This window comes from Mixophyes fleayi, chromosome 3, assembly GCF_038048845.1.
Source record: "Mixophyes fleayi isolate aMixFle1 chromosome 3, aMixFle1.hap1, whole genome shotgun sequence".
Taxonomy (NCBI): Eukaryota; Metazoa; Chordata; class Amphibia; order Anura; family Limnodynastidae; genus Mixophyes; species Mixophyes fleayi.
The window spans coordinates 252,829,189-252,849,714 of NC_134404.1; the positions used below are offsets into that span (position 1 = coordinate 252,829,189).

Here is a 20,526-nt window from a genome sequence, read left to right on the forward strand (position 1 = left end):
ATAACACCCAGTCTTATACTCCCCGGTGACTAAGGCCGAGGTTTAACCTCTTATATGCTGCGGCACTGGGTGCTACCTTCCCAGCACTGCAGTGCCCAATTTAAAATACAGTTTTATTTAATACCACATTCACATATTTACTCTATTCACGTGGCGCCTAGGTATTAACCCTGTCGGAGCATAACACAAAAGTTCTGTGTATTAACAAAGAATTGTGATAACCAAATACTGTTAATTTCACCTTTTCTGTAGAGCAAATTGTTAGCTACAGTATTTATATGTCTGAAAAATAAATAAAAATGTTAAACTGTATTGTTGAAAAGAAGGTTAATACAACTTTTACATTATTATTTTAATAAATAATAATGCATTCCTGCTCGGAGGCAAGTTTAGAAGGGGTTACTGAACCTAAACTTAAATAAAAGTACATCGAAAACATTAGTATTTATTTTACCACACATGAAATTGCAATCCCTACTAAACATCCCAACCCTGATATTCCAAACACATCCTTGCTATTAAAATAAAATACTGTAACATTTTCATTAAAAAAAAAAACCCTCTTGTTCTTTAATGAAAAGTGCAAATTACCACAAAATTGTTTATAACTTCAGGAACTTGCTTAACTTCTTATTCACAATAATAATACACCGACATTAAAAGATTATCTTGTGTACAGTGTAACTAAATCCCTAAATTGCTACCTGAAGCAGCATAATATAATGTGAAGCAAAAGCACAATCTAATTAGCAGCATACAAGTCAGGAGGATTTAAAAAGTAATTTTGCTGTGAATTAGCAATACCACGCATGCAATAAATCTAGTTGTGAGATGGTAAAGTGGTAAAGCCTTTTCTATATAGATCCTGCTGACAATTACCAAAACAAATCATGTACCAATAATTGTGACCTGCAGTTCACAGTCGTGACATACAATTAAATACTATTTTTAAAAGTGAATCTTAGGACTGGAATGAAAGAAACATCTGGGAATTTAAAGTTGTATAAATATTAGAAACGGTCAAAGTCTAAGCTGGGTACACACTACAGAAAATATCTTGCGATGCGATATCATTAACGATTTTACCAACGAAAGTCCAATGAGCATGCAGATTTATGTGTACACACTGTACACATTTTACAAGATTTACCTTAAGATCTGTGCTCTTCATCCGTCATAACCATCGGCTGAAAAGATCGTGACTCTGTAAACTCTATGTAGACCTGGTCGTGAGTGCTTAAACACTGCAGAATTGGAACAACATTGTTCCATCGTTTCTAGAGAATTTACGCCGGTAATAAAATCAAACGTCGTTTATTGTGTGATTGGCACAATAATCAGGTGAAAAACCTATAGTTCGGCCCCAGTCTAAGTCAAATATTAATGCAATTAATGAAAGGAAACACTGGCACCGAGCTGATCAGTTGCAATAAAAAAATCCACAGAAACACAGCTTTTCTATATGTTAAATTCATTTTAACAAGAAAATTAGGGTTCATATATGGTTTAGTATTGGACAAAATATTTTATAAAAGGATTTATTATCCTATAGTACTAAAGTATGGATTGAAGGGGTCATGTAGTGTCAGATGTAAGTCTGAAACGGAAGCGCAAAATGCACTTTTCCATACCTCGCATGCACACTAAAAATAAGTACGTCCATGTATGTATACAGAATGAAAAATATCTTCCTGTTGCGCTTCTCTATGTATAGAGAGGCACAGCGGGAAAACATAAGGGAGTTCATGCTCACTACCTATGTAGAGTAGGAAATAGGTGTATTTACATTGCCTGCTTTGCCACAGTTGCAAGAGCCGTGGGGCCGATGATGATGATTAAAAAAATATTTAATTGAAAAAAAGACACCACCATACAGCCTTCTCAGGTTAGAGAATGGGAAATTCTCTGTTTCTAAATATTACTGCACAGCCACTGAGAGCTCATTTGCGGCAAAACACTTACTGGAGCTAGTTGTGCTTAGTTGGGCTACTTCTATGATGGTATTTTATTTTGCCAAGACCAAATTGCTCTCATGCTTTTCGCCTCTCTTAACATAACCCCCTCCACCCCGGTTTTTCAAACACCAGCCCAGACTGGCAGCACTATAGGTGATTTTGCTTTTTGTGGGGGGGGGGAGGGGGGGGGGGGGGGGGGGGAATGGCATCTGCAAATGTATTTTTTGCTCTGGCTTACGGCCTGTAGTGTATCGTGCCCTTTTAACTTGTGATACTCTTTAGGCGTATCTTACAGAAATATAGGCATTTTGATACATCTGGCTCTACATCGGAATACCAAACAGAGGTTATTTACATTTACATTTTCAGTGTAAATTGTGTTCAACTCAACATAAGGACCATAGTGCTTTTTTAATTATTAGACTGCAGATATCAAAATATTCTGTATACAGAATAGATGATCTTTATGTGAATGCCTCATGCCCACTGGCATTGTGTTTATGCAAATACTTTTGTTACTTTCTGAGGTCATCGGAGATCACTCAGGCTTGGGTAAGTGTTTAGTACACAATTATACAGAGATGTAAAATATCAAATAAGAAATGATTGTTTTTATGGCATTGTACTACACAGACCATAGGGTGCTCTCTATAATGACATGTGTGAAAGGCTATGGGACTTTCTCTGCAGAACTGACATTTTTACATCTGTTGTTTGTAGTGGTTGCCCTTATCTCCATTCACAGAGTATCACTGTCTCTGTGTCCATTAAATATATTTGCCCACCCTACTTATAAGTGATCAACAACCTCTGTTTATGTGGGATGACACCTCAACCTTTATCCTTAGCAAAGAAATCCTAACTTTATATTTAATTTCCAAATGGACTGCGAATACTGCTGAAAAGTTATCATTCATTTCCAAGCCTATCTCCCAAATGAGGGGTTTTCATTTTTCCGCTTACTATTCTGGCTAAGCTATACATTTGAACTGAGCCTCAATTATATGTCTGTCCAAAGCCGGTGGAGCTCGGTAAGCAGATAGTACCATGCCTGAGAGACGTTCCTCTCTGCCTGCCCTCCTCGTTTGTCCAGTCCACCGGCCCAGTAAAAAAAAAAAAATATACTCCCAGCAGCATAAACCAACAGCTGCGGCACCCAGTGCCCTCCTCCCACCTCTGCTCCCTTATCTCTGACTATCGGGTGTGTTGAATGAGGAGCTGCACAGAGAGGAGCCAGAAGGAAAAGAAGGTCATAGAAAGGTAAATAAACAATGGAGGGGGAGCAGTTTGATGACGGGGGGAGGGGGGCACAATGTGAAGGAGGAGCAAAAGTATGATGATGAAGGGGCACAGTTTGTTGAAGGGGCAAAAGTGTGATGAAGGAGGGGAACAGTGAAGGAGGAGGCACAGTGTGATGTAGGGGCAAAGTGTGATGAAGGGGGCGGCACAGTGTGATGAAAGAGGGACACAGTGTGATGAAGGAGGGACACAGTATGATGAAGGGGGCGGCACAGTATGATGAAGAAAGCGGCACAGTGTGATGAAGAAAGCGGCACAGTGTGATGAAGAGGGCGGCACACCGTGATGAAGGGGGCAGCACAGTGTAAAGAAGAAGGTGGGATTTTTGCATTTCTCTTATTGATGACACCTGTTCTCAGCACTCCTTGTCTGAGCAAGGTATTAGTACTATGTTTAGTTCTAAGAACTCCATTGGCTGCTGTTACTCTATTGCTGAACTCTTGAACATTTGACCACTCAGATTTTTCCAACATGTGATATTTATTATCCTGTCTTCTCCAATGTCCTGACCTCAGCTTGGGTTTTCAGATATTCAACTGTCTGGATTTTATTTCTGGATCACCAGACAGGACACAATCGCCAGGTTGGCTATTTTGTAGTTGCCCAATTTCATTACTTACCTGCCATGCTAAAATACTTCCCAAAACTTTTGTACTCCCAGCTCAATAATTTAATCTAAAGTACAGTCAAATTAAACCAAATTTATGGCGGAGATATCAATCAATATTAATATCCGTTGAACTTGCAAAACAAACGCGACAGTGTGAGTTCCAGATCTGCTCTCGATTCACATAACGAATTTGACTCAATATATGGGGCTATATGGGCTGTCCTGGAACATTCTGTCTTTTACACCAATGTTTATAGGTTGGATCAAGCTTTTTTCCCAAGCCAGAACTAGATATAAATAACATTTCTGACCCCTTTATTGTTCAGAGAGGTACCTGTAAGGGTGTCCTCTCTCCTCTCTACTTTTAGCCATTGCCATTGAGCAGCTTGCTATACTGATTAGATTCTCCTAGCAGATAACTAGATTCAGCTTTATGCAGATATTATTATTATTATTATCCTTTATTTGTTAGGCGCCACAAGATTTCCGCAGCGCCGTACACCATACAAACAGTACACTATACAGGGTGAAATGGTACAAAACAATAAACAAAAAATACCAGTACTTCAGAAACTCCAGGCTGGTTGATGCAATAAACACGGAGCAGAAGAACAGGTAGGGAGACAGGAGGGAAGGGGGCCCTGCTCATGTGAGCTTACATCCTAAGGGAGGGAAAACAGAACAGGCACATGGGGAGCCAGATGTGACAAGGGGAGAGAGTGAGTGGAGGAGGTGAAGGGGTTATGCGGATGGTTGATAGGCTTTGAGGAAGAGGTGGGTTTTCAGTGCACGTTTGAAGGAGCACAGAGTAGGAGAGATGCGGATGGAACGAGGGATAACAAACATGATTCATTATATGGAGATGAATGATGTATTTATTTTGGACCCTAGCATGTCTTTACATAATAATTACATATTGTTGCTCATAAACATATTCATGGATTCTCTGGTTTTCTGATCAACCCCCAGAGTGGGTCTCCTTCTTCAAATATATGTGGATTGAGGTCCATTTGGGTATGGTGAAGTCTCTTTCATTAAACCTGCAACCAATAATTAATAGTTTCTCAACCAAATCTGGGGACATTTTCCTCCTATACTTTAGTACAGTGATGGGCATCCTGATACACTGCATGTGTGGCCCTACAACTTTTAACAGGGCCACAGATTACCCCTAATTTTACTAATAAAAAACAGCCCCAAACAACCTCTGCACCTACACATGACTCATCCCAAAATGCTCCTACATGCCTCTTGGATGCCTCAATTGCATCAAAATTCCCCTATATGCCCTCAGACCCCCTCCTGTCACAAAATGCTTTCAAATGCCCTCTGACATCCATGTACACCAAAACTACCCCATTTGCCCACACATGCCCCTCAAACCTCCCTACATATGCCACTCACCACCTATGCCCCATTGATGTACTAGTGTTCACCCAGACAACCCTTTTACTGTCAGGCTAGACGTGAGAATCAGGCTCACCTGCAGGTATTGGCGCAGCTAGTCCAGGAGGTGCGGAGTTTAACGTGCCCCAGGTCTTCACCATTGACCCCCGCAAAGAAGATTGGGCTTCGCGGCAGAGAGACGCTGGTCACGGCCCTCCTGGGTAGCCACCCGCAAGATGAGAGAGACTTCGGACAATACAGGTCAGAGCCGTGCAGTAACACAGAACCAAGGGAGCAGGCAAATGCAGAGTCAGGAATGCAGGAGTCAAGCCGGGAGATCCAATAAGAGCCAAAAGGGTATTCCAGGAGCAGGGTCAGGAAAGCAAAGGTCAGCCGAGAGATCCAATATAAGCCAAAAGGGTATTCCAGAAGCAGGGTGAACAATCCGGGTCACGAGCCAAAAGTAGTCAGGAAGCTAGGACGTACAGAAGCTAGAGACAAGATGGACCTTGATACTCTGGTCCGGAATAGAGCTAGAGTATCCCTTAAATATGTGTGAGAGAGTTGTCATTGGTGGCAGGGTGAACGGCGATCAGCTGACGCTGACGGCCGTCAGGAAGCCTGGAAGACGCGTCCCGTTGGCAAACAACGGAGACGTGAGACTGCACAGGCGCCGGCAGCTACAGGGCAGGAACTGGATGTGTCCCGTTGCTAGGCAACGGTACGCGACTGCTTAGACGAGCAAGGCGCCCATCCCCGGCACTTCCTGGATGTGCGGGGACGGCGCCTGACAATTACTCTAGTTTTTCTGGTATGATGAATAGTCACAAAGTAACACAGGACTCATGCAGGAATATGAATGACAGTCTGAGGCAATGCCGAACATGAACTAGAACACTACCGATATTTCTGCTGAAAGGTAACACAGTCTTAGGCAATGCAGAACATGAACTAGAACTAGAAGACTGAAGATATTTCTGGTTAAATGTTGATAAAGGAACCGATGAAGGGACAGGGACAAACAGATCTTCAAGAGTCAAGAGCATGTATATTAAACGCTATGACTGACCATAGCATCGTCAGTAAGGATTTTATAGTGAAGTATTCCAATCAGCTCACAGGGTAAGCATACCTGCACTGCAGCTCAGAACTAATTGAAAGCAAAAATGCAGGGAACAGTTCTTTCAGAGGGAGACACACCTTTGTACCTGAAGTGCATTACAGAACTGAGTACTTAGCAGGATGCAAGGCAGATTTAAATCCTAACAATTATACTCATTAAATGATTATTTTAGTTTTATTAGCACTTTAAAAATGACTTACCTTCAGGATGGAGCACAGAGAGAAAGGATGGATACCACTTGGAGAAAAATTTACTGCAATCCCTCCTCCAATGTGCTAGGTGATTTCCCTACTTGGTACAGAGGAGATCAGGAAATGTGGAAGCTAGCTGCACCAGTTCAGTATTATTCTCTGCTTATGCTTAATGAGATAAATCAGAGCAGGACAATATAACTGGGGGCCACCTGTTACCCATCATTGACATATTAAGAATATTTTGGTAATCTACGATTTCTCTTCCCCTATAGAGAACGAGTTTCAAACTGTTTCATGCTAATTACATCCCCCCTCCTCGACTCCATAAAAAAAGACCTCTCAAAATGGGACCCGCTCTTTATTTCCTGGTTTGGTAGGATTAATGTCATAAAGATGAATGTTTTACCCCGAGTCTTATACCTGTTTCAGACATTGCCTATACCAGTCCCAAGAGCGTTTTTAGCGAATCTCCAAGTAATTTGTGGTAGATTCATTGGGCAGGGGAAAAAAAAAATCGAGGCTCAAAAGATCCTGTTTAGCCAAACACTCACAATCAGGAGGATGTGGGCTTCTGCACTCACAATCAGGAGGATGTGGGCTTCTGCTTTATGACCAATACTATCATGCGGTCAACCTTAGCCATATTATTTCTTGGCAGTCATCCCCGGGGATTAAGAGATGGGTCAACCTCGAGAACACACTTACACCAGATCACACTTTGAGCTCATTACCTTGGCTCCCTTGCAATCAGAGGCCGGCCTCAGTTTACTCTCACCCTACTATACAATTCACACTTGACCTATGGGACAAACTACACAAGAGATGGAAACTTACCTCGTTCCCTTCCCCTCTCACCCTGCTCTGGCACAACCCAGATTTCCCGGCTGGGAACGCTAAATCATACGCAACACCATGGCAGAAAGCGGGTATTACTCAATTTATTCATATTTTAGGAGAATTTGGCCCCAAAACTTTCCCGGATCTGAGAGAGAAGTTTGGACTCCCTTCGTCCTTGTTTTTTGCTTATATCCAAATTAGAAGCTTTATACAATCCAACTGTAGATCAAATAAACTGCGTAGCCCCACGCCCTTTGAGAGGAGTTGTATTGACCAAGTTGGAACACCGGGGTTTATATCACTGGTTCACCATGCTTATCTGTTGCCAGAAAGCGGTCCCATCAAATCGCTTGAGGCCGCTTGGGAACGCGACACTGGCAAAACTATGGATCAGGAGGGATGGTCCCGGCTCAGAACTAGGATCTCCATCAATACATCGATCAAAGAGAATACATTCAAGGTCTATACAAGATGGTACTTGGTGCCTACAAGACTTCACAAAAATTACCCAGGTACGTCAGATCTTTGTTGGAGGGCCTGTGGCGGTGTGGGGTCTCTTTTTACCACATATGGTGGAAGTGCCCCAACATCTCTAATCTATGGTCTCAGGTTTCTGATTATATCTCTAAAATTCTTGAGATTGAGGTTTCCCCGGACCCAATGATTATGTTACTATGCTCTCGGAATAGATCTCTCAACAAACACGGTAATAAGCTTGTACAAAATATATGCGCTGCAACGCACCTACAAATAGCTAAAGATTGGAAGTCCCAACGCCCTCCGAACCTCCAAAGCATAACCTCTCAAGTTTGGTATATAGCCTCAATGGAATATATCACAAGTCTTCTCCATGAAAAAATCCTAAATTTTCATAAGATATAGGACCCCTGGTACTCCTTCCACCAGTCCCCAATGCCTGCTACTCAGTAATTTGCATTACTTAAACTCACCTGTCTCACCATTTTCTTATCAGGTTTACTCCTGACACTAACACACTCAAAGGAACACGCGAGGGTGAACACCAATCATCCTTAATTTACTCATTATCTTCTCCTTCGAGATTTGTTGATCCCTGAGGGTTGGGTGCGCTGGCCGCTCCCCCTCTCGGGAACTCACTGAGCTTCTCTTTCTTTTTCCTTCATTTCTTTTCCCTTTTTCTCTTTTCTTCCTCCCCCTTCCCCTCTTTCCTTCCTCCAGAAGGAAAGAAAACAGAAAAGTTAAAGAAAAGGGATAAAGAAAAAAAACAGCATCACGATATACCTCAAATTTATTGAGTTTCGATATTGTATTGTATCGTATATTATTTGACTTGCTATTTTTTCTCTTTTCTCATTTGCAAGTATTGTTTTGATACCCATATTGTTGTCAAAAATAAAGTGTAAAAAAAAATAAAATGGAAGCACAGACATGTGCTGTAAATAGCATACTCTCGCTTTCACATAATTTTGCTCCGTCACCATATTCAAGTCTATTGGATGGGAATTCTAGAGCTTATCCCTAATCATGCCTCCTCATATTTGTTTCTTAGGTTTGATTCATTATATAATTGAGAATAATTATGTCACAATCTTTTAATGAAAACCTCTTTTCTATGCTTGGAAAGCATTAGATCACCATTTGGAAGGATCTCTCCATCCAATTTGTTGGAATGGAAGATATTAGTTAATACTGCAAAAATATTATAAATTCATGTATCAAAGTGGCATATACACATCCAAATTTTCTAAAATTTGGCACAATTTGGTTACATTGCCCTGATAAATGTTTGTGTCCAAGCTGATGTAAATGTAGTTTAATAATGATATAATCATAGTGACCAATAATAGTGAAAGCTACAGTGCCTATAGAAAATCATAGGCTTTACCTTATCATTACTTTTTGTCACATTACACCATGGAAATTGAAATACATTAAATCAAACTTCTTCCAGCTGTATTTACACATTATGGGTGTGAATTATCTTTGGACATGTGGTACATACCGTATTTTGCATGAAATCGCTCTGCGCATTCTCAGAAAAAGACTTTACGCCAGTGAACACAAGTGTGACAGGATCGACCACCTATGCCACCCTGTCTGTTGTTGCTGGGAATCGGCTGGGCTTACTTTGCCACCGTTCACATTCGTTATCCCAAATGCGCCCTCTTGGAGGGGCTTACAAAGTCTGCCACCATTGGACTCCTATACCGGCTTCCAGAACCGGGTTTCTTCTGGGTAGTTGACGCTGTTAGAGTACATCATTGCTGGTGTACCTTGGCTGGTACCCCTGACCTCTCACTCTAGATCAGGGTTGCTGTGGATGAATCCCCCCTGGCCTATCACACTGACCAGAGCTGCAGGGTAGCGAGCAAAGCAGTGGTATTGGAAAGCTTGGGTCCAAATGTCAGAACAGCCGGCAAACAAATTAGATTTAGGGTCTAATCTGTAGATCACAAGAATACAGCAATATTGAAGATGTTTTCAAGCAGGTCTTGAAGCAAGATGTTTATTTGCTGTCACACACTGGTGGAAGATACCAGTGTGATCAGGTTAGATGAAAATCAGAAGAACACCTTTCAAATACAAGCTAGTGCCTTTTATACATTTCAGACACAGGCTATTTTTAGCATCAGGGTATACTCTATTTACACAAACATGGATTTTCATGCATTGCAAAGCTAACAAAATTTACGCTTATCTATGAAAGTCACTCTGGACAAAAGGCCACACAGTAACGACCCCCTGCTGGATCTTTGGCCAGAGAAGGCATGCCAATTCATCACAAAATGTTGTTAACACTTCCTGCTATCAGATTCCCTTCCACATATGCCTAATTGGAGGTTTCCACTAGCAACCTTACAAATCCCAAACAATGACACTTCCATACTAAACACATCCCAATACACACAAGACCTCCATCCACAAAGTCCAACATAGAGTTAATCTTTTTCTGTTTTCTTTTATTTCTCTGTTTATCTTCCAGCCTTCTGTTAATATGATGTTCTTTATATGTTGTTAAAATCCCATCCAATAAAGGAATCTAAATCTTAGATATTTTCTCCAAACGATATGATAGATGTTATTTTATGTGGGAAAAAATGAAAAAAACTGGGTAAGTCATTCATTAATCACCGATAATAAACACCCAGAAATACCACCAAGGATAAGTGTTAAGGTAGATAAAATATCACCAATGACTTTATGACTATATATTATAGGTGTTGAGAACTTATATATATATTTTTCATCTTGAGTGTTTGATGAGCCTTATGTATATAGTATCGTTATCAGATTGTTTTAATGTAGTGGCATTTATTGTATATTTAGGCAGTCATCAAACAGGGAGCGCTTTTTATTGGGATATCATCTCATTTGTTTTCAACTACTCCATCCACAAAGGCCTATTTTATCAGTTATATGCATCAGAAATAAAACATATCCTTTAGTAAGGTGAAAACAGGATAAAACAGTTTCTACCCTGGTCTCAGAAATAAAGATTTCCTATCTCAGAATACATTCAATACAAAAAATAAGTACATATGCAATTATATAAATATGCGCCCTGCGCTATTTCCTTTAAATAAATTCATACCAGAAGTTATTTATCAGTGATCCAGTCACAACAAGGAATGCAGTTCAAGTTCAAATGCAAATGACACTTCCGACTGCCTATGATTTGAAGACCGGAATGGGTGTGGGAAGGGGTGTATGCACATTGGCAATGTACAGGAATGTACAATAAGAGCGTACAGAGGTCAAGCACACGCACATTCATCCGATTCCTTTTCTGGGCATCTCAGAGGTACATGATTTTTAGCTGTATCACTTTCACCAGATAAAAGTGGCAGGTGCAAGTAACGATTGATACTTATATCTGTATTCCAATGGAAACATTTCTCCATTTGTACTTGAATATGGGTGTACATGCGTGCAATATCCGTCCAATTTTCTTAACAAAATTTAATCAGGCCCCATAAACCTCAACATCAAAGTGAAAATAACATTTACAATTTTTTGATTTATTTTAATATAATTTAATTACTGAAATACCTAGTTTGGTTTAGTGATCATACCTTTGGAGTAACCATTATAAACTTGTTTGGGTATCACCAATGACTTTCCAGATCACACAACAGGCTAATTGGTCACTACACGACATCAATTTTAGTGGTTCTGGTTTCTTCAGAATAAAAACAGGTGTTCCTGGAGGATTCCACTACTAGTACAGCATGGTAAGGCAAAGAAAGATGCTTTTCAAAAGGGATCCACAATAAAATTGCGGAAATACACAAACTAGAGCCATATATGCCCATATATGGCTAAGTGTAAACTTGTAGTGTAAGCTACAAGCATACAATTAGAAGATTCTGATGCCTTGTGGAAAAAGGTTGTATGGTCAAATGAGAACTTTTTGGACTGAACTCCAAACACTATGTTTGGTGCAAACCAAACACAGCAGATCGCCCATATCTAATGTGAAGCATGGTGGTGGCAGCATCATGTTGTGGGAGGTGTTCCTCTTCAGGGACTGGGCAGTTGGTCAGGATTGAAGAGAAGATGGATGCTGCCAAGTACACCCAAAATCTTGATGAAAACCTGCGGCCCACTGCTAGACGGCTGAAGATAACCTTGTTATTGTAGCTTTCGTGTTGTTTTTGTTTTTTAATCTCTTTCTTTTCACACTTTGTTTAAGAAACAACAACGCAGAACATTTTAGTTTTTCATTGTTTTCATTAATTTTCAGAACTATTGCCTTTTTTCATTAGTTGAATATTGAGAGGCAAAATGTGCAAACAAAGCTGGAAAAAATATTGATTTAATGTATTTCAATATTCATGGTGTAATGTACTTATGATATGTAGCAATGGGGTTATTATCACTTTATTTGGTCCCTTCGCCATAACAGTTTTTTTTTCGTCTCTGAGTTGGGGTTTTTCAGTTTGTTTTGTTTACTCTTTAACATAAAATGGCAGATATAAAAAGAAAAAAAAAGGAAAGACTCAGGATGAAATATACTATTTTTTACAATTATTTATACATGTCCCTTTATTATCAAGAATAAAAGAAAGAGTAATTCATTACAATACCTGTTCTGTTTCGACAAAATTAGAAACATGTCCATCATCATCTACTCCACGGATGTGGAACCTGGCACCTGCTCGTACACCGCTGATACGTGAAATAAGGCAAGCCTTGGCTTTCCGGTGTGAGGCGTACACAGTACGGATTTCCACCCCTCCACAGATGACCTTCAAAAGCCAGTCAGAGCAGCTGACTTGATAGTGTTTCAAAGGGACATGCAACAGCTTGTTCCTGTATACACAAAAGTCCAGTATAAGTAGGTTGGAAATTGGCCTTATTTTTGGACTTCAAAATGCAAAATATCACTTTTACTGTAGTAAGATTTTTAATAATTAACTTGCATGTATTCAACAGGCAGATAGCATTTAAAGTCTAACATACAATATTGTGGAAAGGTTTTAGGCAGGTGTGGCAAAATAATGCAAACTAAGATGGCTTTCAAAAATAGGTGTTAATAGTTTATTATTATCAATTAACAAAATGCAAAGTGAATGAACAGAAGAGAAATCTAAATCAAATCAATATTTGATGTGACCACCCTTTGCCTTCAAAACAGCATCAATTCTGAACCGCACATTTTCAAATCCCAGTCTGCTTTGTAATCTTTGCCTGGGAGAGACCTTGCTGATGCAGTATAACTACCTTGTGTCTTGTTGCTGTGCTCAATCTTGCCATGGTGTATGACCTGTGATATGGAACTGTCTTCCACAAACTCACCTTTGCAGCAGAGTTTGGCTGTTCCTCACCCAGTTTTAAGCCTCCTACACACCTGTTTCTGTTTCAGTTAATGACTGTGCTTCAACCTACATATTAAAATGATGATCCTTATTACATGTTTGTTATGATTGGTTAATCATACACTTGGCTATAATCCTACAAAATGCCTCACTTTCTGCAAGTGTACCTAGAATAATTGATGCTGTTTTGAAGGCAAAGGGTGGTCATACCAAATATTGATTTGATTTAGATTTCTCTTCTGTTCATTCACTTTGCATTTTGTTAATTGATAAAAATAAAACTATTAACACTATTTTTGAAAGCCACCTTACTTTGCAGCATTTTTTCCACACCTGCCTAAAACTTTTGCACAGAATTGTTTGTACAATTAAAATGATAGAATCCATGTTCTTTTTCCCCAGGAAATCTCTCCCACTAGCACAACTGTAGGGGTTCCATGCTCAGGACTTGTGTCCCTGTGTTGTGTAGAGGAGGTCATGTGATGGGGAAGTTAGCTACTCCAGGCAAATAATAAGATTTTATGTTTTATTCTCTATTTTATGACCCGCTGAGTTTCACACACTGCTTCAGCTCTCATTAAATAAAAGCAGGGGCCATTATTGAAGTTCAGCTTTGGCAAAAAGCAAAGAATAAGAGCTGAGGCTGGTAGGAACATGGAAGGAGCTAGGGCTGTATTTTGCCCATTATCGCACTAGACTAGACAGACAGAGCAAACATTTGTTGACTGGTTTTCTCTGAGTTAATGAGTATTTGAGCAATGTCAGTAAATAACGTTTATTATGCAGGCATTGCTTTGTGTTAGTAATTTTATCATATCTGTTGCATGACAATGTTACCAGCTATAACACATTTCCCATAACAGAATACTTGTTAGAGTAATTTCACCAAACCAGAAATATAAGTGAAACCAAAGAGGAAATGGAGATAAATAGTCATTAATCAGTGCTCAGCACCGAGTGGGGTATTTCCTTTCACGGCTTCTTTTTTTACCTTTGCTGATATTGCGTGCTGTTTTAATTTTAATTACTGGCATTTTCCAATGCTTTAGTATAGTTTGCACATTGGAAATATATCTGCCAATTTTATGTCCTGCCTACTAATGTTTCCTGAAGCAGAAAGTATATTCTTGTATCTCAACTTTCATCAAGCTGTCTGATTACAATAAAATAGTAAGGTATATCAATTACAATTAGTAAAATGTAACATATGCAATATTTTACAGGAATGCTCTAAAACTGCCCACAGCCCATAAACAAGAAAATTTATGGGGCGCTAGCGAGTATAAATGTTATTAATAACAATGACAACCAATATCCAAATTGATCTGTAGCTCTCAAAGTAGCAAGCACTGTAACTACTGCAAAAAGAAACCAACAATAAAAGAAAAAGAAATTATAAGAGAGCTGATCTTAATGGAATTAAATGGTAAAATTAATATTACTAATAGAACAATAAAATCACTAAGACAAAAACGCCCAACGCATCTATTAAATCACCAACAGCAGAGTAAATAAGCAATTTCTCAAATACATGAGAATACATCATATACAAATACAAACATTCATAAATTCTGCGTCCAGTTAGGTTTATCGGCCGGTATTCCTATTACTAGAATAACTATATATATATATATATATATATATATATATATATATATATATATATATATATATATATATACATACATAGTTAAACTGTATAAACAGTAAGCCTGAGGGGTCCAAACATTGCCACTTTAAATTAACAAGAATGAACGGTGCACTGACGCCCAAGTGAAGTGCCAGACAGCTGCCTCATTGGAATTACTGGCTGTCTGCAGGCACTGCTGTCGGAGAGCTGGATCTTCGGGTTTAAGGTAAGTCTGCTTAAATTGCCTTCTTATTTTTTCAGGAATCGTCATTTTAGTGTAGGTGTAAATCGTGTCGGGGTTCTCGTCCCCGTTAACACGTACCCAACTCCTTTAAACAGCTATAGTTATATCCAAATCTCCATATTTGAGCTTTCAAATCTCCATATCTGCAGTCTTTCACACACTATTATGTGCAATTCAGGAAATCAATTTCTCAGTCCAAGCAAAAGAGGTGTCACTCACCGTACTGCGAGTGCTACTTCTCGTGTGTTTAGGAACCGTGGCCGTCCGCCATCCTGAGGGTCTGCGCATGTGCAGCCCTTTCAAGCCTTCAGTACCTGTTCCTTTTCATTAATTGGCTGATCAGGCAACACTCCCTATTTAAAGCACCTGAGGTCAATACCTCGTTTCCTGATCTTGGAGTCTCATTCCTATGAGCCTCTGAAGGTGTTCCTGTGTTTCCTCGTGTGTTCAGCTTCTGCTGATTCCTGTTATTCGTTTGTGGTTTCCAGACCACTTCAACTCTCCTGTGTTCATCGTGTCTGCAGCAGCTGATTCCTATCCGCTGCCTCCGTTGTGTCTACAGAGTTTCCAGACTTACTTCAACTCTCCTGTGTTCATCGTGTCTGCACCAGCTGATTCCTATCCGCTGCCTCCGTTGTTTCTACAGAGTTCCTGCTCACCTCAACTCCCTGGTGTTCATCGTGTCTGCAGCCAGCTGATTCCTATCCGCTGCCTCCATTGCCTCTACAAAGTTCCAGCTCATCTCAACTCTCCTGTGTTCATCGGGTCAGCGCTCCGCTGCTACCATCTCTGCTACTGGAGTTCAGACCGCCTCAACTCTCCCGTGTTCTTCATGTTCCAGTTCCTTTTACTACTGCTTCCAGAGTATTGCCTCATTCATGCTGGTTTACTTGCCGTGTGCTGCACCAACTTGATTACCGCTCCCACCTTCCAGTGGTCTCTCCTCCTGCCGGCCTTCAGCCGTTCAGGTATCCCTGCACATCTCTCTGACAGCCTGCTCTCCTGAACCGCGGTATGCATACTTCTCATTGACTTTGCTTGTGATTGCATATCTAGCTGGACTGAGTTGTGTTCTCCTCCGGAGTCCTTTATCCACTGAGACTATCGCTACCATTGACTTTGTTTCTTATTTGCCAGGATTGTTATTGTGACTTTGTATACTTTAGCAGTGCTGCTCTGTTATCATTTGTATTGTGATATCATCGTGGGATCAAGTCCTGTGTGCCCGTGTATACTCTGCATAGCATTCATCTCCTCGTGCTCTCTTCACATTTATATTTCAGTGGTACAACTTGCTAGATGCAGACCATTGATTCCTGTTCCCTGTGACACCAGTTTCCAGTATCCTCTCACATAGCAGTGGTGCAACTTGCTATCCGCAGACCACTGACTTCCCTGTTATCTACCTCCTCCTGGATTCCATTCCTTCACCTAGACAGCGGTACAACTTGCTATACGCAGACCGCTGACTCTCACTGCCTCCTCGCTACCTCTGGACATTCCTCCTCACTATAGCAGTGGTACAACTTGCTATACGCAGACCACTGACTACCCTCACGTTTCCTTGTCCATATGGTTCCTCGTGTACAGTTATATACTCATTTCCAGTGCTGCTAGTCATAGACTTTTCCTGAGCATTCTCTCACCATCTGCTGTTCCTCCTGTTCCGTTGTCACCCTGCTACCAGAGTACCTATTACCATCTATATTACTCTGGTAAGCCACCATCTGGTGATTTCCTGGGTAAAGACTCCTAGTGCCCATGACAAGAGGGATCTATCTGCGATGGCCAGATGGAAAGAAAGAACGCTCCAATAAAGAGGCTGATTAAATTTGTCTGTAGCCGCCAAATGATAATATAGCGTGTTTGATATATTGGTTGTAGAGCTTCACCTGACACGTTTCTCCACCCACTTAGCTTGCAGTTTCATCAGAGGTAAAACAGCACATAAAGACACTTGCAGTTGGTCCAAGTATGAGATAACAGTAACACCTATAACTTTTTGTAAATGTTACTGAGAAAGATCAGTCAAAAGAAGGTTTGTGAATATAATTTGCAGTTGCATTACACTTACTATTAGATTTGCTATCATAGCTGGTTTGATTTTTAATTCCTACTTTGTGTAAATTCTGCTTTTCAACTGAAGAGCATGTAGGGTTCAGCGTGCACATAATCATACAGGGAAATAATTTCAGTCAAATCTCAAAACTGGCCCAAACAAAATCCACTGTTTTAATCAAAATAAAGTTAAGCATGTTAGGTCAGTTGCTTTATTGAGGATGTGGAATAAAGGAACACAGGCAGACAAGTGCTCAGACGCAACTTACTGCTCCATACTTGCCAACTCTCCCGGAAAGTTCGGGAGACTCCCGAAATTCGGGTCGGTCTCATGGACTCCCAGGAGAGCGGGCAAGTCTCCCGCATCCCGCAACTGCCTAGCCTATATGACGCGATTCGCGGTGAATCAAGTCATTTTGGCCCCGCCCCCGCGACAAAATGGCATTTCCGCCACGGGGACGGGGCAAAAATGACGCGTTTGGTCGCGCCCCCTCCTGCCCTCTAGTCACGCCCCTCTCCCGGAATACACTTGCCGAAAGTAGGCAAGTATGTACTACTCTTACAACAATACTCCTGGATGGATGTATTTAATGAAACTAGAGGAAGACAGCAAAATTATTACAAATTGCTTGGATAGCATCACTATACATTTTTACACTATACTAAAAAAACAAACATAAAAGCATCCCTCTTAATCCTTATTTAATCCTTAAAAATGTTTTTTTTTTTTTGTGCTTTCTAAATGTAGAAATTATTAAATTCAACATGTATAAAAATTAGGAGTTTTCTGAACTAAACTTACTTTTTACAAATGTGAAACTTAAAAATAGTTAACAAAACTAAAATAAATTTAGGAATTTCATATAAACACAATTCTATATAATGTATCTATGCTGTATTGCATATATCATATTGTATGCTTTATAGTGTATACTTTGCAGTATTAACGGAAGTTTCTATTGGACAACTACCTGCACAATAACATTAAGCAGCTACCAAATAAGGGTACAAGACCACAAGCTGTCGTCTCCTGTTGCGAGTTTCCATATTACTAGTTTTACATTGGTGCCAGCATATTGGTTTAAAACACAATCATTTAGGTTTTTATTACTTTAATAAATATTTTTCTGTTACTACACTTGTAAATATGATCTAATGTAACAAAAGGAACAGCGCAAAGCAGGTAATGTGGATAGTGTCTTGCTGAATCTTCATCCTATGGCAGCAAATCTGTTTGTGACATGTCATGTGGTGGAAGTAACAATAATAAGTAGGTTATTTTTATTTTATTTTTCATGCATTTTTGTTCATAATAATTTAATTAATTAAACTTTCTATATGTTACTCTGATGTTTGGTTGTGCTCTTTAAACGCAGTTCTTTTTTACAAGGTTTGAATTAAGATGTGTTCTATAATGTATTGCATGGGAATTAGACTTTAAACAAATATTTTATTTTTAAATTAAAGGGAATATGCACCTAAAAGCAAAATTTCTCAGTGGAATAACTATCAAAGGATGGCAACGCGTGACAAGTCTATCGCTCGTTTACAATTATTTTGTTCATGGGTCTCTACTCTGCACATGACAAATCATTAGGGCTCATTAAGCCATATAGACAGCCCAAGACTTCTGTGGCTCTACAACTAAACATAACTTACCAATAAAAAGGAGCCAAAAAGTAACTAAAATACAGTCATGGAACACTAAACGCAACAGATTATAAATGTTATGAAATACTTTTGGAAGGAAAGAGTACCTGTTACCTACACACAGTGGAGGCATCCATATTGTGGGTTGAACCAGTATACAGCTTATCAATTTTGAAAGAAACAGTGATATCATTGAGACATTGCCCAGCAGGGGGCGACTGCCCAGGGCGCAACGCTGTAGGGGGTGCAGTTTACGAATATTTTAGGTTCATTTGGTTAAAATTATTGAGAGCTAGGGGGGCTGCAGTTTTCTTTTTCGCCCCAGGCGCTGAAATTTTAAGTTATGGCTCTGTTGCCCAGTAATATAAAATCAGACGTTGATCTGACTTTGCAGTGCATTATTCCATTTATATTTCGTATAACTGGGGGGAGGTGGTTAATAGAGCAACAGACTATTTTTAACCAGTTATACTAACCAGAAGAACCAGTCCCCAGGTTCATAACTGCTACGGTCACCTTGCTTTTGGGCTCGAACAGTAAGGTCAAAATTTGATCCTGCATTTGGCCAGGAGAAATAAAACATCCCTGAATTCAGTATCTTCTTGAGAGCTGTAACTCGCTCCTCCTCTTTGGTCTCTTCCTGGAGTGGACAGAATTCTGTTGTTGTGATTTTGTAAACTTCAGCATCTAAAATTCTTCCCACGGAGGTGCATCCGTTTACCAAGACAAGAAAGTGCAATCGCGAGGTCCCTAGAAGAAACAAGAATGCAATTTGATCCAGCTAAACATGTATAATCACTAAAAAAGTTCAACCTACTTTATAGTGATCTACAGTCATTACTGAATCAGTAAAGGTATAATTTGAGCAAATATTTCCAAAATCCTTAAGTTATATAAAAAAAAAATCCATTTGAAATAAGCTGGCTATATTCCATTCAACTAGTACTTTCTTGTGAAACTTTTATACTCAACTTACGTGTATGTATAATTCACCAGGTTCACAAACTGTGAAGACAAAGTACTATAACAATGAACATAATAGGTCTGAGTCTTAAAGGAGAGCAAAGCATAAAAAGGAGTAAATTTGCACCATGGCAAAATCATGTTGCATTGGAGGGGGAGGGAAATTTAAACTGTGGCAATAGATTTATAGTTGGGATAGGGCATGTCCTACGTCCACTTTAAATTTCAGTGTAAAAATAAATCTATCAAGTATTTGTGTGCTATATGAAAAAGCAGCCAGTATTTTCCTTATGTGCAAAATAATAAACTAAGTTGCACCCCTTACATTGCAACATGGCTTGTCCAAGAACAAACTTACTCCTTTTTTCACTTTGTTCTCCTTAATGACTCTGGCCCAATGTGAATGCTGAACGTGTACAAAATTAAGTAAATAAGTCCCTTTAGCAAATCTTTACTGATAAAGAATATATAATAAATAAAGATGCAAAGAACTGTACACACAACAATGGCTAATGTTAAAAACATTAAAAAACTGTCACTTTTCAGTCAATGTTCAGAATCGGAATCTATTGTGCAGAGGACGACCTGTGACATAGACACCAGGACATTTCCCCTTTTATCCTTCGAAAATCTTTATACTGCAATAATTATTTACCACAATGTAGACATCTGATGAGCCCAAATTAAAAGGACAAGTTGCATTATGTTCCTGGAACTGTTTTACCTTATTTGGGATCTAAAAAGATGTAAATTATCGATTATTATATGGCATTGGAGCA

At 39.7% G+C, this 20,526-nt stretch overlaps 1 protein-coding gene across 3 annotated transcripts in view; it reads right to left on the bottom strand.

Moving 5' to 3' along the window:
* The window catches only part of SYNJ2 (synaptojanin 2), a 183,554-nt gene that overhangs the window by 119,835 nt on the left and 43,193 nt on the right, over positions 1-20,526 (bottom strand). For all 3 annotated transcript variants that reach the window (XM_075203410.1, XM_075203409.1, XM_075203411.1), the window contains exons 3-4: positions 19,261-19,534; positions 12,471-12,696 (exon numbers count right to left, since the gene is read on the bottom strand). In XM_075203410.1, coding sequence (XP_075059511.1) covers positions 12,471-12,696; positions 19,261-19,534 — 500 coding nt within the window. The remainder of the gene's footprint in view (positions 1-12,470; positions 12,697-19,260; positions 19,535-20,526) is intronic.